Raw genomic sequence first — 13,194 nt, 5'->3', positions numbered from 1 at the left:
AATTCTTGCATTGAAGTCTTCCTTATCAACATTTTATTTACTCTTATGTTCTGTCTTATTTATATATATGGAAGGCCCCCCCCCGCTTTTTTTTTTTTAAAGAGATAAGGTCCTTCTTTGTCACCCAGGCTGAAGTGCAGTGGCATGATCATAGCCCACTGCAGCCTAGAACTCCTGGGCTCAAGGGTTCCTCCTGCCTCAGCCTTCTGGGTAGCTGGGCTTACAGGTGTTAGCCACCATACCCAGCTGATTTTTTATTTTTTATAGAGATAGGGTCTTGCTATGTTACCCATGCTGGGCTTTTTGAATTAAAATGTTTATTAAACTGAACTTTGACTGGACTCTCTTTTATCATAAGAGAGTGGGAGCAAAATCAAAGTTTTATTTCTCGATAGAAAGGATGGTTTTGTATAGAAGCAGAATTGCTGTTAACTCATTAAGGAAAACAGTGTTTTCTTAATGCTGTAATTGCAGTTCCCTGTTTGCACAGAAAGGCATAGACCAGATCTGTTTGTATCTATATAGTCGCTTTCTCAACAGCAGTCTATGCCAGGGGATCCCATCCCATTTTCTGTCAAGCTAAATCAGATTTTGATTGTTAAGAGTAAACATATTTTTTCTGCCTAGAATTGACCCCTAAGCATCTTCTGTATAAAGCTAGGTCTCCAAGCTCTGGGATATAGGGGAACAGAAAAAAATTCTATCTGAAACATCCAAGTGTTAATATTTATTTTTTATTTTTGTTTAAATCATGCACTTAGTTTGCAAGATAACATTTTAGGTGCTGACAGTACCAAAAGCCAGGTTTCCAGTCTCTTAACAGTCTGTGGAACCTTATTTTTTGATTAAAAGGATGTTCTACATGGTTTCCCCTTTATTCCTTTTGCTCCTTTCCTCCTACAAACCCCCAACACACACACATACATCACACACACACATCACACACACACACACACACACACACACCCGCGAGTCTTTCTCCTTCCCTCCTTCCATGTGACTTTTCTGAGGAGGTAAGATTTTCCACTATAACCTACCACTCTTCACATTCAAATCAAGGAAATGGCAGATTGTATGCCCATCTTGTTGTTAGGGTAAAGTGGAATTTTAAAATTGAGTGTTATTTATAACGCTGAGTGAGATGTTTATAAATGGAGAAGAGTCTAAATGTTCATCTGTCGCCTCCTAAGTCAGGGTAGGTCTTAAGACTTGGATATTTCTAGTTATGCTCAGAAAAAGATGGCCAATATCCATCAGGAAACCCATTTTCCAATATCTCAGAACTCCCCACATTCCTATTTTACAAACAGAGAAATTAAGATCCAGAAGAGAAGGGCTGGTACCACATTCCAACAAAAGATTCACAGGACTTATGAGGCTGGCTTTTTTTTTTAATAGTTATCTCCTCAATTTTAGAACTGCTACCATAGTAGAAGGTAAAATAACTTACAGAATTTCCAAATTCTTTTAAGTAAATAAAGTTTCTGTCCTTCTGTGTGTGTGTGTGCACACAGACACACACTCACATGCATGCTTTGCTCCCCCATGCAGACCCCATGCCAAGATTCTCTGAGGAAATAGATTCTTGACGTGTCTTCATTAATTCAAGAATGTGGTATAAAGGTTGCAAAATGAACACCAGTGAGCAGCTGCTTTGATGGTGAACGGTCCAGTCCCTAGAGAGGAAGCAGTGCTCTCTCCCAGCCTCTGTGGCGTTAATGACTTCAAATACCTTGGTATTCATTTACATCCTCATTTAAATACTTGGTAGAAAAATAATTACACTGCGGTGTTTGATGAGATGAAATCTGATCTCAGCAGATGGAGTAAGTCTTCCCCTTTCATCAGCAGGGGAACCAAGTGTCATTTAAATGAAAATCTTCCTGCAATCTCTTTATTCCTAAGTTTGCTGCCCATATCCCCGAGGAAATGCTTTCATCAAAAAGGCCTAGTCATTGGGAAAAGATACCAATTTCTGAAGTAATTGTCATTACATTGTCAGGTACGGAAGGAATGGTCCCCACCCCCATTTTTGTTGACACTCTCTGTGGCTTTCAAGTTTGGGCTTGAAATTACACGCAAATGTGAATTGGAAAATGGAAGTTTTCCAGTCAATGTTTTGGATCCAGTTCCGTGTGCTGGTATCAATACAGGAGAATGCCAACCATTCTGACTCTATCGGCCTCACAGTACTCTACAGTGTTAGCAACGGGTCTAAAAGACAAGTAGCATGTTCTCCCATGCTGCCTCCCAAGCTGGCGTCTCACTGCGATGAGGCACTTGAGTTCCCAGTCAGTGCGGAAGCTAGTGTGGGTGGAGAGAATGAAAGCAGTTTCATCCACTGTTTCCATGGAAGCAACATAGGATCCTGAGTGCTTAGTGCAGAATTGAATTCCAAAGGAGGTGGCTTTTTACAGGTACTTGCTGCTGAAAAATAATTTCCCTGCCAGATATACTGTGAGTGCATTAACCTGTTCTTACTCCTTCGTGTTTACTTCACATTAACCTGCCAGGTATGATCCTGAACAAACAGGTCTAGATTTCCTATGGAATTTTCTTGAGAATGGGAAGACCAGTAACCCTGATAGCCTAGAGCTGCTGCTACCAAGGGAGCATTTCAGGTTGTGACTCCCACTGTGACCAAAAGAACTATCTCATTTCCATCTGGCCATCTTATTGGGCACAGCCGGCTCACTGGCAAGTCCAGAGAGATTCAAGGGGCAGCATCTTTCAGTGAAATGCACCATGGGACACTCGGCTGCTTCAGTGTTTCTCTTACGCTGTGGCTGGAGGGCCAGCTGTATTCTCTGCGGTGGGTGGGTGGGGGTGGAAAGCGAGCCAGCTGCACACTCTGTGACCAGTGGCCAATGGAACGTACCCAGCCTCCTGTGCCTCTCACTGCTGTGGCAGCCCCGACTCAGCTGGAGCACCTGCTCCCTGAGGCGAGCGGTAACTGGGCTTCCTGATGCTCCTGTTGGCCCTTTGTTTTGGGAGAAGCTGGGCCGGTCCAGGGGGATAGGAAGGACTCAAGAAGAAACACACAAATAAAAAAACAAAACAAAATATTTCTGATATATTTGTTTTAAAATAAAAAAATAACTGAAAAGTCAGGATGAGAGGAAATAGCACTTGTGCATAAGTTCATAGAGCAATGATGCTTTACTGGACTAACAAAGAAAGAACTGAGGCCAGGCGTGGTGGCTTATGCCTGTAATCCCAGCACTTTGGGAGGCCGAGGTGGGTGGATCACGACGTCAGGAGATCGAGACCATCCTGGCTAACACGGTGAAACCCTGTCTCTATTAAAAATACAAAAAATTAGCTGGGCATGGTGGCAGGCGCCTATAGTCCCAGCTACTCGGGAGGCTGAGGCAGGAGAATGGCATGAACCCGGGAGGCAGAGCTTGCAGTGAGCTGAGATCATGCCACTGCACTTCAGCCTGGGCAACAGAGCAAGACTCCAAAACCCTAAGCCACTCCTCTCATACTCCTGACAATTGATGAGGTTTAATAAAGTGATTTGGGAAAACATGATTTATCTTTGGATGGACCCTTTTCTTTAATTCCTTGGGACTGTTCTGAGCTGTTACCCTGAACACCACCTTTCCAGTCTCCATGCCTCCCTTGCTTTTCTTTGGTGAATTACCAAGACCGAGATGAGGATACCGTCAGCCTGCAGTATCCACCAGTTGCACATGTGCAGATTCAACCAGCCATGGATAGAAAATATTTGAAGAATTAAAATTAAAAGTGACATACAACAATAAATAATACACATTGAACAAACAATACATATGGGTTGAGTATCCCTTTTCTGAAGCTGCTTAAGATTGGAAGTGTTTTAGATTTCGGATTTTTTTTTTGGATTTTGCAATATTTGCATAGACATAATGAGATATCTTGGGGACAGGACCCGAGTCTAAACCTGAAATTCATTTATGTTTCCTATATACCTTATACGCATAGCCTGAAGGTAATTTTGTACAATATTTTAAAATAATTTTGTGCATGAAACAAAATTTGTGTTATTTATGTGTGGAATTTTCTGCTTGTTGACATCATGTTGGCACACTAAAAATTTTGGATTTGGGGGCATTTTGGATTTTGGATTTTCAGATTAGGGTTGCTTAACATATATAACAAATATTTACATAGCATTTACATTGCATTAGGTATAAGTAATCTAGAGATGATTTAAAGTATACAGGAGGATGTTTGTAGGCTATAAACAAATATGCCATTTTATACAAGGGGCTTGAAAATCCTCAGATTTTGATGTGCTGGGGTTTGGCCGGGGGTGGGAGTGTGTGGTTCCTGGAACCAATGCCATGTGGATACAAAGGATAACTGTATATGCATTTTGAGACTTATTCCAGTATGGTTCAGTTGTTCAACTATGTTTCAGTAGTTCAACAGTCATTTCTCAGCTGTGTTTCTTTTGAGCAGGCTTCTCTTGTGTGGTGTGGATTAGACAAATCTACCTCCTCACGGCCTTTTTGGTTCCACATAGTATCCTAAGCACCATTTTAAAAAGAAGTTAATTGGTCTGGTTTTGTGTTATGAGATACTTTTTCAGAGTATAAATATTTAGTTTCAAGGTATCAGAGTGTTGTAAGTGCTGGGCAATATTCTTTAGCCTAAGCTACTTCACAGCTCCTCTTGTCTAACATAGACCTGCTCCTTAAGATCACAGATTTCATTATGTTCCTACCCTCTTTGGGAACATGATTCATCATGGTCTCTTTTGGTAAAAGTGGATCAAGGTGATTCAGTCCAGCCCATTGATTTTGGTTTATTAATATGATCTCAGTATATTGAAGGCTTAGCAGCTCAGAGGATTGATGTTTACTAAGAGGTGTCAGGCTAGTTCACCACCAGCTAGGTTAAATGATGTTTCAATTTCTTTTCCAGGTATTTAATGCTACAAGGGAGTTGTCTAACACTGCTGCCTATCAGTCTGTCCGCATCCTCTCCGTCTCTCCCATTCAAGCAGAGCAGGAGCTGGAGGACCTTGTCGCTGTTGACTTGCAATGGTCTAAGCCCACCTCAGGTATGTGACAGCTTGAACGTGCTGTCTCTTATATAGTGGGTTAGTGCCCTAAGTGGATTCTGTAAGACTGAATTTGGTTCTTATATGTCTATTTATTATTACTCATGCCTTTTATTCCTTTCTTATTGACTCTTCATCCTTCCTGGTGGTGACTATTTCAGGTTTCTTCCCAAGACTACCAACAAATCTTCCCTCTTGCTGTGGGGAAATGACTCTTCCTTCAACATCTTCAGTGAAAATATCGAGGCCCTTCGGCATGGGCTCTGCCAGCATCTCTCGCCAATGTCTTCACTCCAAATCCGCTCCTCTTTCTTCCCTTGTTTCTATGTCTGTAGACAACTGACTGATCTCTTTTCAGGGCTAACTCTGATTTGGGTTCTCCTTTCTCCAGAGCCTTCTTGAATCCCTTAGGCACTGTGGTTTTCCCTTCAGTCCATTCAGCGTGAGCTCTCCATTTCTTTCTTTCTTTTTTTTTTTTTTTTTTTTTTTGAGACGGAGTCTCAGTCTGTCACCCAGGCTGAAGTGCAGTGGTGAGATCTCAGCTCACCCGCAACCTCCGCCTCCCGGGTTCAAGTGATTCCCCTGTCTCAGCCTCCCCAGTAGCTGGGAGTACAGGCTAAGTTTTGTATTTTTAGTACAGATGGGGTTTCACCATATTGGCCAGGCTGGTCTCGAACTCCTGACCTTGTGGTCCACCCACCCTGGCCTCCCAAAGTGCTGGGATTACAGGTGAGAGCCACTGCACCCAGCCACTCTCCATTTCGTGACTGCTTTGTGTCAGGATCTGTGCCAGGCCCCAGGAATACAGCAGTGACCAAACAGACACACAGTCCCTGCTCTCTGAGCTTAGCCTTTCTTTTATTCTCAAAACACAAAACAAAACAACACTAAACATCGCAAACACCCTTCTCAGATGCTTCGTCTTTCTCCTTTGCTTTGTTAAACCTTTCTAGAACATCTTCCGTTTTCATTCTTTTCACTCTCTTTCCCTGTGTTCACTCTTCAGCCTTTGTCACCTGGCTTCTGCTTCCACCCAACAATTTGTTCACCTTGATGTTACTATCCTTCTTTTAATGAGAAAACTGAGACCTCTGCCACATTCGGCACTGCGGACCACCCCCGTTAGAAACTGCATGTCCCTCCTTGCTTGCCTGGTGCTTTCTTTTCCTAGTTCTCCTCCTCTGTCGTCTCCGTCCCTTTTTCTTTGCTTCTTCATTCCCTTCCCTCAGAGGTGGTCCCTGTGTTCCCCCTGGACTTTTTCTTTTTCTCCTGTGCATGCTTTCCTTGGTGCTCAGAAGTTCCTACATTTACAAGTAGTAATTCACTTAACAATTATTTGAGTGCCTACTATGTGCTCAACACTGTTCTAAGTGCTGGGGATATCGTAGTGAGTAAAACAGGCCAGAATACCTGACCTCGTGGAGCTTACAGTCTAGTGTAAGGGAATACTGAAAGTGAATCATAAAATAAGTAAATTATAGACAAAGTATCTGATGCTATCCAGTCTTATACTATCTGAATTCTCTCTATAAAAGAGCTCAGGAACTGAATGGATTCAGGTAAATTTTTGGATGAATCCTTTGCTCTATGAACTCTTACTACATGGTATCCAAAACTCAGGACTCAATCACATTTGGATAATGTATTATGCCTTGCTATCTGAACTCGTTTTCACTTTGTGAAATCAGAAGCTGAATGAATAAATGTGGATATCACAGGATAGGTTAATGGGTGACATGTGCTAATGAGACAAAACAAATAAATATGTGAGGGAAGGGGGGCAATAGGAAGTGTTTGTGCTGGGATGGGGAAAGGCAACATTTCAGTAGCAGCCTGAAAGAGGCGAGGCAATGCAGATATCTAGGAAGGGCACAGAGGATCCATCTCTCCCACTTTGGGAATCTCTCCTGCCTGCTCTTCCCGTATTTTTTTTTTTTTTTTTTGACAGAGTCTCACTCTGTTACCGAGGCTAGAGTGCAGTGATGTGATCTTGGCTCACTGCAACCTCCACCTCCCAGGTTCGAGTGATTCTTCTGCCTCAGCCTCCCGAGTAGCCGGGATTACAGGTGTGCCCCACCACACCCAGCTAATATTTGTATTTTTAGTAGAGACAGGGTTTCACTATGTTGGCCAGGCTGGTCTGGAACTCGTGGCTTCAAGTCATCCATGATCTGCCTGCCTCAGACTCCCAAAGTGCTGGGATTACAGGCATGAGCCACTGTGCCCGGCCTCCCACCTCTTCTTCTGTTATCACTTCACTGCTGCTGGGAAAGGTTTTCTGATTTTAAGGACTCTTGTAATTAGATTGGAGCCACTTACACGAGCCAGGACACTCTCCCCGTCTCAAGGTCCCTAACCTTAATCATGTCTACAAAGTGCCTTTCACCATGCGAGGTAACACAGCCACAGGTTCCAGGGATGAGTGTGTGGACGTCTTTGGGATCTGTTATTTTTCCTACACCCCACATTCTCATTCTCAGACATTTTCAAGTGGGTTTCCATTTTCTTTACTCCAAGATATGACTCCAACCTCCTCTCCAGTCTTATCTTCCGCTGTTCTCTTTTATAATCTCTGCTCCAGCCAAATACTCTCAGAATATTTCCTATTCTGTGTGGCTTTTCACGTATTTTTTCTTCTGCCTAGAGTGCCAGCTCTGTTTATTAAACTCCTGTTGATGGTTTAAGGCTTCCCCAGCTCTCTTCTTCCCTCCTGTTTACCACTCCCCTCTACCTACTGTCAGTGAAACCACAGCCACTCTCAGTCAGTCAGCAAACACTGACTCTCCATCATGTCCTGGATGCTGGGGATACAGACGTGAATCAGGTGAAGTATCTGCTAATAGTGTAGTGAGCTAAGGGAAACACTGAGCAGATGGTTATTGCAAGGTCTAGTGATGCACAGAGTATTGCGGAAGCGCGCTGTGGGGCGGGGAGGTCAGTCTTTATTAGGCCTTTTAGGGTCTGCCTCTCATTTGATATTCTTTCTTTGTGTTAAAACTCTTTAATACTTGTTTGTACTTCTTGAGGCACTTACCATCTTTTGCCATATATTTTATTCAACTAAATACTTGTCTTATTCTTTTTTCTTTCTTTCTTTTTTTTTTTTTTGTTTTTTTTTTGAGACAATCTTGCTCTGTCACCCAGGCTGGAATGCAGTGGCGCCATCTTGGCTCACTGCAAGCTCTGCCTCCCAGGTTCAAGCGATTCTCCTGCCTCAGCCTCCTGAGTAGCTGGGATTACAGGCACACACCACCACATTCAGCTAATTTTTTTGTATTTTTAGTAGAGACGGGGTCTCACCATGTTGGTCAGGCTGGTCTCGAACTCCTGACCTCGTGATCCACCTGCCTTAGCCTCCCAAAGTGCTGGGATTACAAGCGTGAGCCACCGTGCCCGGCCCTATTTGCCTTATTCTATCAACTATAAGACCTATGAGGAGAGGTTCCATGTGTCTCTGTATCACTTTCCTCACTGTCTCCCATCCATCTAGTAGTTCCTGACACATGGTAGGTGCTCAGTCCATTTTAATTCTTTTGGAATTGATTTGAATCCTCACTATCGCACTGTCTACTTTTGGAGTGCCAGAGACTTAGCCATAGTCAGTCGTTAATAAACCTTGGGCTGAACTGATCCCATGCTGGTGTGCGCATGCATGCCCCCCTCTTCACCAGCTTTCTCCTAACATGAAATTGCTCACTCTTGCCTCTGTTGGTTACTGGGCAGTGTAATTGGATGAATAGGTTAGACTGTGCTGAGAATTTAAACACTGGTTTTGGCTTCTGTTGCTTTCCCTTTGGGCCAAATTTCCCATCACTTATCTGTCCGTGTTTTCTTTACCATAGCTCTTTATTTTTATTTTTTGACTTTTATTTTTTTGTCTTTTTTTTTTTTTTTTTTTTTTTTTTTTTTGGAGAACGGGGTCTCACTATATTACCCAGGCAGGTCTCGAACTCCTGGGCTCAAGCTATCCTCCCGCCTCTGCCTCCCTGAGAGCTGGGATTACAGGCGTGAGCCACCGCGCCCGGCCGACTTTTATTTTTTATTTATTTTTTTTGAGATGGAGTTTTGCTCTTGTCACCCAGGCTAGAGTGCAATGGCATCATCATGGCTCACCGCAACCTCCGCCTCCCAGATTCTCCTGCCTCAGCCTCCCGAGTAGCTGGGATTACAGTGCCCACCACCACGCCCAGCTAATTTTTGTATTTTTAGTAGAAACGGGATTTCATCATATTGGCAGGGCTGGTCTCGAACTCCTGACCTCAGATGATCCACCCACCTCGTTCTCTCAAAGTGCTGGGATTATAGGTATGAGCTACCGCGCCCAGCCTCTTTGCCACAGCTATAAAATTGGATATAAAACCACCCAGAAAAAAAAACCAAAACACATTTCTTTTTAAGCTGCCCCCTGCTTGCTTTTTCCCTTCCACAGAGCTCAGTGGGAATGAGTGGCTGAGTAAGAGGGGACACATAGAAGAGAGTAGCATGGGGAGGTGATGGCCTTCCCACCTCTCACCTATTTGCGGGAAAGCGTTGATTATCCGAGAGTCTGTGGATCCTGTAAGTGATGGGAAGCACAGGGAAGCCTATTGCCTAGCCAGAGTTTTAACTTCCATGTTATGTAAGTGAATTATTTATACTCAGACTGAGAGCAAAATCGCTATCATATCTGCCTCTCTCCCAGGCAGAGAGTGCTATCTCCTTGTTATGAGAACAAGCGTTTTGAGCAACTGAAAAAACATGAAGACAGATAAAAGGAAACTATCACTAAGGTTACGGTTTTCTCCCTTGGAAAAGATTCTCCTTAGGGAAGGTTTGGAAGAGATAATAGTGTTCAGACCAGCATATTGGTCTTGATGCTGTGTCTTCTCTGTGCCTCTCAATCTTATCCTACTTTTGAAAGTCTTAGAAAAGAACAGAAGAATGACCTCTGCCCACCCTTCTCACCTAGACCCACCTAGCAGCTGCAGTTTGTATCCATCGACCTTTCTCTGGCTCTTTTTCTTTAACCATTTCTCTGCACAGAAAACTTAGGCCACGGATATTTCAAGTACATGTCAGCAGTGTGCTGGCTCTTTGGGCGTCACCTGTATGACACTCTGCAGTATCCCATCGGGCTGATCGCCTCCAGCTGGGGCGGGACACCCATTGAAGCCTGGTCATCTGGACGGTCACTGGAAGCCTGCGGGGTTCCTAAACAAGGGTAAGACAGCATTCTCCAGTCTGAGAAAGAGCCTAGCAGGGAATTATGTAAGAGACAGGGTCATGGTCCTCTGTGGGGAGTTAAGTATATGTTGAATGTCCCCATATGTGTCGAATGTATGTAATTTATTCATGCACAGGGAAAGCATTATTCTCACTGTCATTGCCACCACAATCGTTTGAAAACATGTAAACAAATTATCTTTTTCCCTAGTAATAGTAATAGCTAGTGGTTACTGAAAGCTTTTTATATGCCAGACACTGTGCTAAGCACTTTATATATGTATTAATTATAATATTTTGAATATATATTATTATATATTAATATACTGAAGTGTAGACATTAGAGACCATGGGCGAAGACACTAAATTTCAGAGAGATTTAGCAACTTGCTCATGGGCGTGTCTAGTAAGTGGCAAGTCTGGCTTCAAGGTCTGTGCCCCTCACCATTGTGCTGTATTGCCTAGAAGAATAAACAATCTAACAGGAAGAACAAATGTTGTAAACATGTACTCAGAGAAATGTATCAGTACACTGACTGGGAACACCCGCTTAGGAAAGGCTGGATCAGGAAGAATACTTGGGGAGGGAAAGGGCTAGTGAATACAAATCCTGATACTAACATCGATGTAGAGATGAACAGTATGTGACCTGCTTTCCCGGACCGTGTCTCATTCACGCTGGGAAGGCCTGTGGGAGGAGGATGGGCTTGAGCTCTTGGTATAGTTTGGGTAAAAGCTTGCCTGTGGGGGAGTGAAGATATTCAACTTGGAACAGGAAGAATGGCCTGCAGTAGAGTAGGAGTGAGCGTTAGACCAGCTCTCTGGGGGTGGAAGGGATAATCCTGAGGGTGTGGGGATGTGGGCTTCTCACACGCAGCAGCTACAGGATAAATTCATATAAATATTCCACAGAGAAATCTGAGAACGTGTTCAGAGCCTTAAAAAAGATGCCCTTTGCCACAGCAGTTTCATTTCTGGGAATTTGTCTTATGGATATAGTTAGGCATATATGCAATGACTTAGCTATAAGGAAGATACTCCTGGCATTGCTTATAAAAGCAAAAAGTTTAAAACAACCTAAATGTCTGTCCATTAAATGAAGGTTTATTTAAGAAAAGTTAAGTAAATGTATTGCTCCCCCTCCATGTGAGATACTCAACAATAAAACACTCCTTCTCTGTGACTTTAATTACCTTAGAAATTACCTTTAATTACCATAGACAGCTGACTGATACACTTATTTTGGGAATAACCTGGAGGTGAAATTCAGAGAATATTCCCATGTTTTCAAGAGAAGGAGTTTCCATTCAATTTTAATTCTGTGTTGCTTTCATCAGAAGTTTGCCCAAGTGAAAGTGGATAGATGCCCAATTAGGGACCCTTAGGTGATCAATCACTGGCTCTCTGGTGACACTTGTGCATCGTATGATTTCAGGTCCGTTCCATATAATTCCGTAACTGGTCCCAGTAAGCACTCTGTCCTCTGGAATGCCATGATCCATCCACTGCGCAATATGACTGTGAAAGGGGTGGTGTGGTACCAGGGTAAGTGTTCAGTGTACTCTTTCTCCATTGTATCAGATAGCGTTTGTTGTGTAACACAGCACCCTAGAACGTAGTGGCTTAAAGCAACAATCACTTTATAATTTTATTCAGCTCACTGTTCTGCGGCTTAGCAGGTAGTTTTTATGTCTGGGCTGCTTCAGCTATTTCCTGCTTGGACCTCGTTTGTGTCTTTGCCCACATGGCAGATTGTCTGGTGACTGGATGACCTAGGATGGTCTCTCCCTAGATGTATTATCTGGGGCTGTTGCAACATCATTCTGAGGTGGGCTCTTATCCTTTAGCAAGCCAGTATAGACTCATTTGTTGTTTGTATAATAGTCTCAGGATTCCAGGGTCATCAGGAGAGGGCAGAGCCCAAACTTGAAGTACTTTTCAAGCCTCTGCTTGTATCACATTTGCTGATGCCCCATTGGCTGGAAAAAGGCCAGTCCAGAGAGACTGTGGGAAGACCACTACCTCAGGGCATGGATAGAGGGAGGAGAGTAATGTGCGGTCCTTTTTGCAGTCTACTCCAAACTCCCCTTGCAATTTGGACTGTTTTTAGGGGAGTCCAATATAAATTACAACACGGACCTGTACAATTGCACATTCCCTGCACTCATCGAAGACTGGCGCGAAACCTTCCACCGTGGTTCCCAGGGGCAGACAGAGCGTTTCTTCCCATTTGGATTTGTCCAGGTACGATGTGGGTAAAGGCTTCTCTGTCCGTGTCAACACCTGTTCCTGTGTTGAGAGGAAGAGGTTTAGGGGCATTGGTGTGGGGATGTGCTATTTAGATCTCTTTCCTGGAGTTCATCTTCCTTTTTCATCCTCATAACGTGCTGGTCAGGAACTGAATGGAAGGCTTAGTTCATCTCAGTTCACTGATAGGACAATTAAATCTTCAAAAAAGTTGATAAGTAACTAATATTTCTTATTAAAAAAGGATTACAGTTTCATTGAGGAAATATTAAAAAGATAAGCAAAAAAGAAGCTAAAAACATTGGTAATGTTCCAATCCAGAAATAAGCAGCTCTCTTCTGCTCATTTATTTTTGAATAGATTTGTACGATATCTTGCATTTTTCTCTTTAAGTAATATTTCAATTAGAGATAAGTAGTAAACATTTTTTTCATGTCAATAAATATTAATCTTCAATGTAGTTTGTAATGATTGTAGAGTCTGAAATATGGTTATATTGTAGTTGATTTAACTAGCTCTCTATAGATTGGGCATTTAGGTTGTTTTAAACATTTTGCTTTAATAAGCTTTGGCATGTTTATTTTCCTTGTTGCTCATTGCATGTATGCTTGATTATTTCCATAAGGTAAAGTCCCAGAAATGAAATTTCTGGGTCAAAAGGTACACCTTGATAAGGCTTTGAACATGTCCCCAGA

At 42.9% G+C, this 13,194-nt stretch overlaps 1 protein-coding gene across 2 annotated transcripts in view; it reads left to right on the top strand.

Annotated features, from left to right (window-relative positions):
- Positions 1-13,194, top strand: part of SIAE (sialic acid acetylesterase) — a 39,790-nt gene that overhangs the window by 16,408 nt on the left and 10,188 nt on the right. For both annotated transcript variants that reach the window (XM_025355665.1, XM_025355663.1), the window contains 4 exons: positions 4,912-5,050; positions 10,073-10,250; positions 11,688-11,797; positions 12,363-12,496. In XM_025355665.1, the coding sequence (XP_025211450.1) occupies positions 4,912-5,050; positions 10,073-10,250; positions 11,688-11,797; positions 12,363-12,496 (561 nt within the window). The remainder of the gene's footprint in view (positions 1-4,911; positions 5,051-10,072; positions 10,251-11,687; positions 11,798-12,362; positions 12,497-13,194) is intronic.

Source organism: Theropithecus gelada, chromosome 14, assembly GCF_003255815.1.
Source record: "Theropithecus gelada isolate Dixy chromosome 14, Tgel_1.0, whole genome shotgun sequence".
Classification (NCBI taxonomy): domain Eukaryota; kingdom Metazoa; phylum Chordata; class Mammalia; order Primates; family Cercopithecidae; genus Theropithecus; species Theropithecus gelada.
This window is presented reverse-complemented; position numbering and strand designations above follow the sequence as displayed.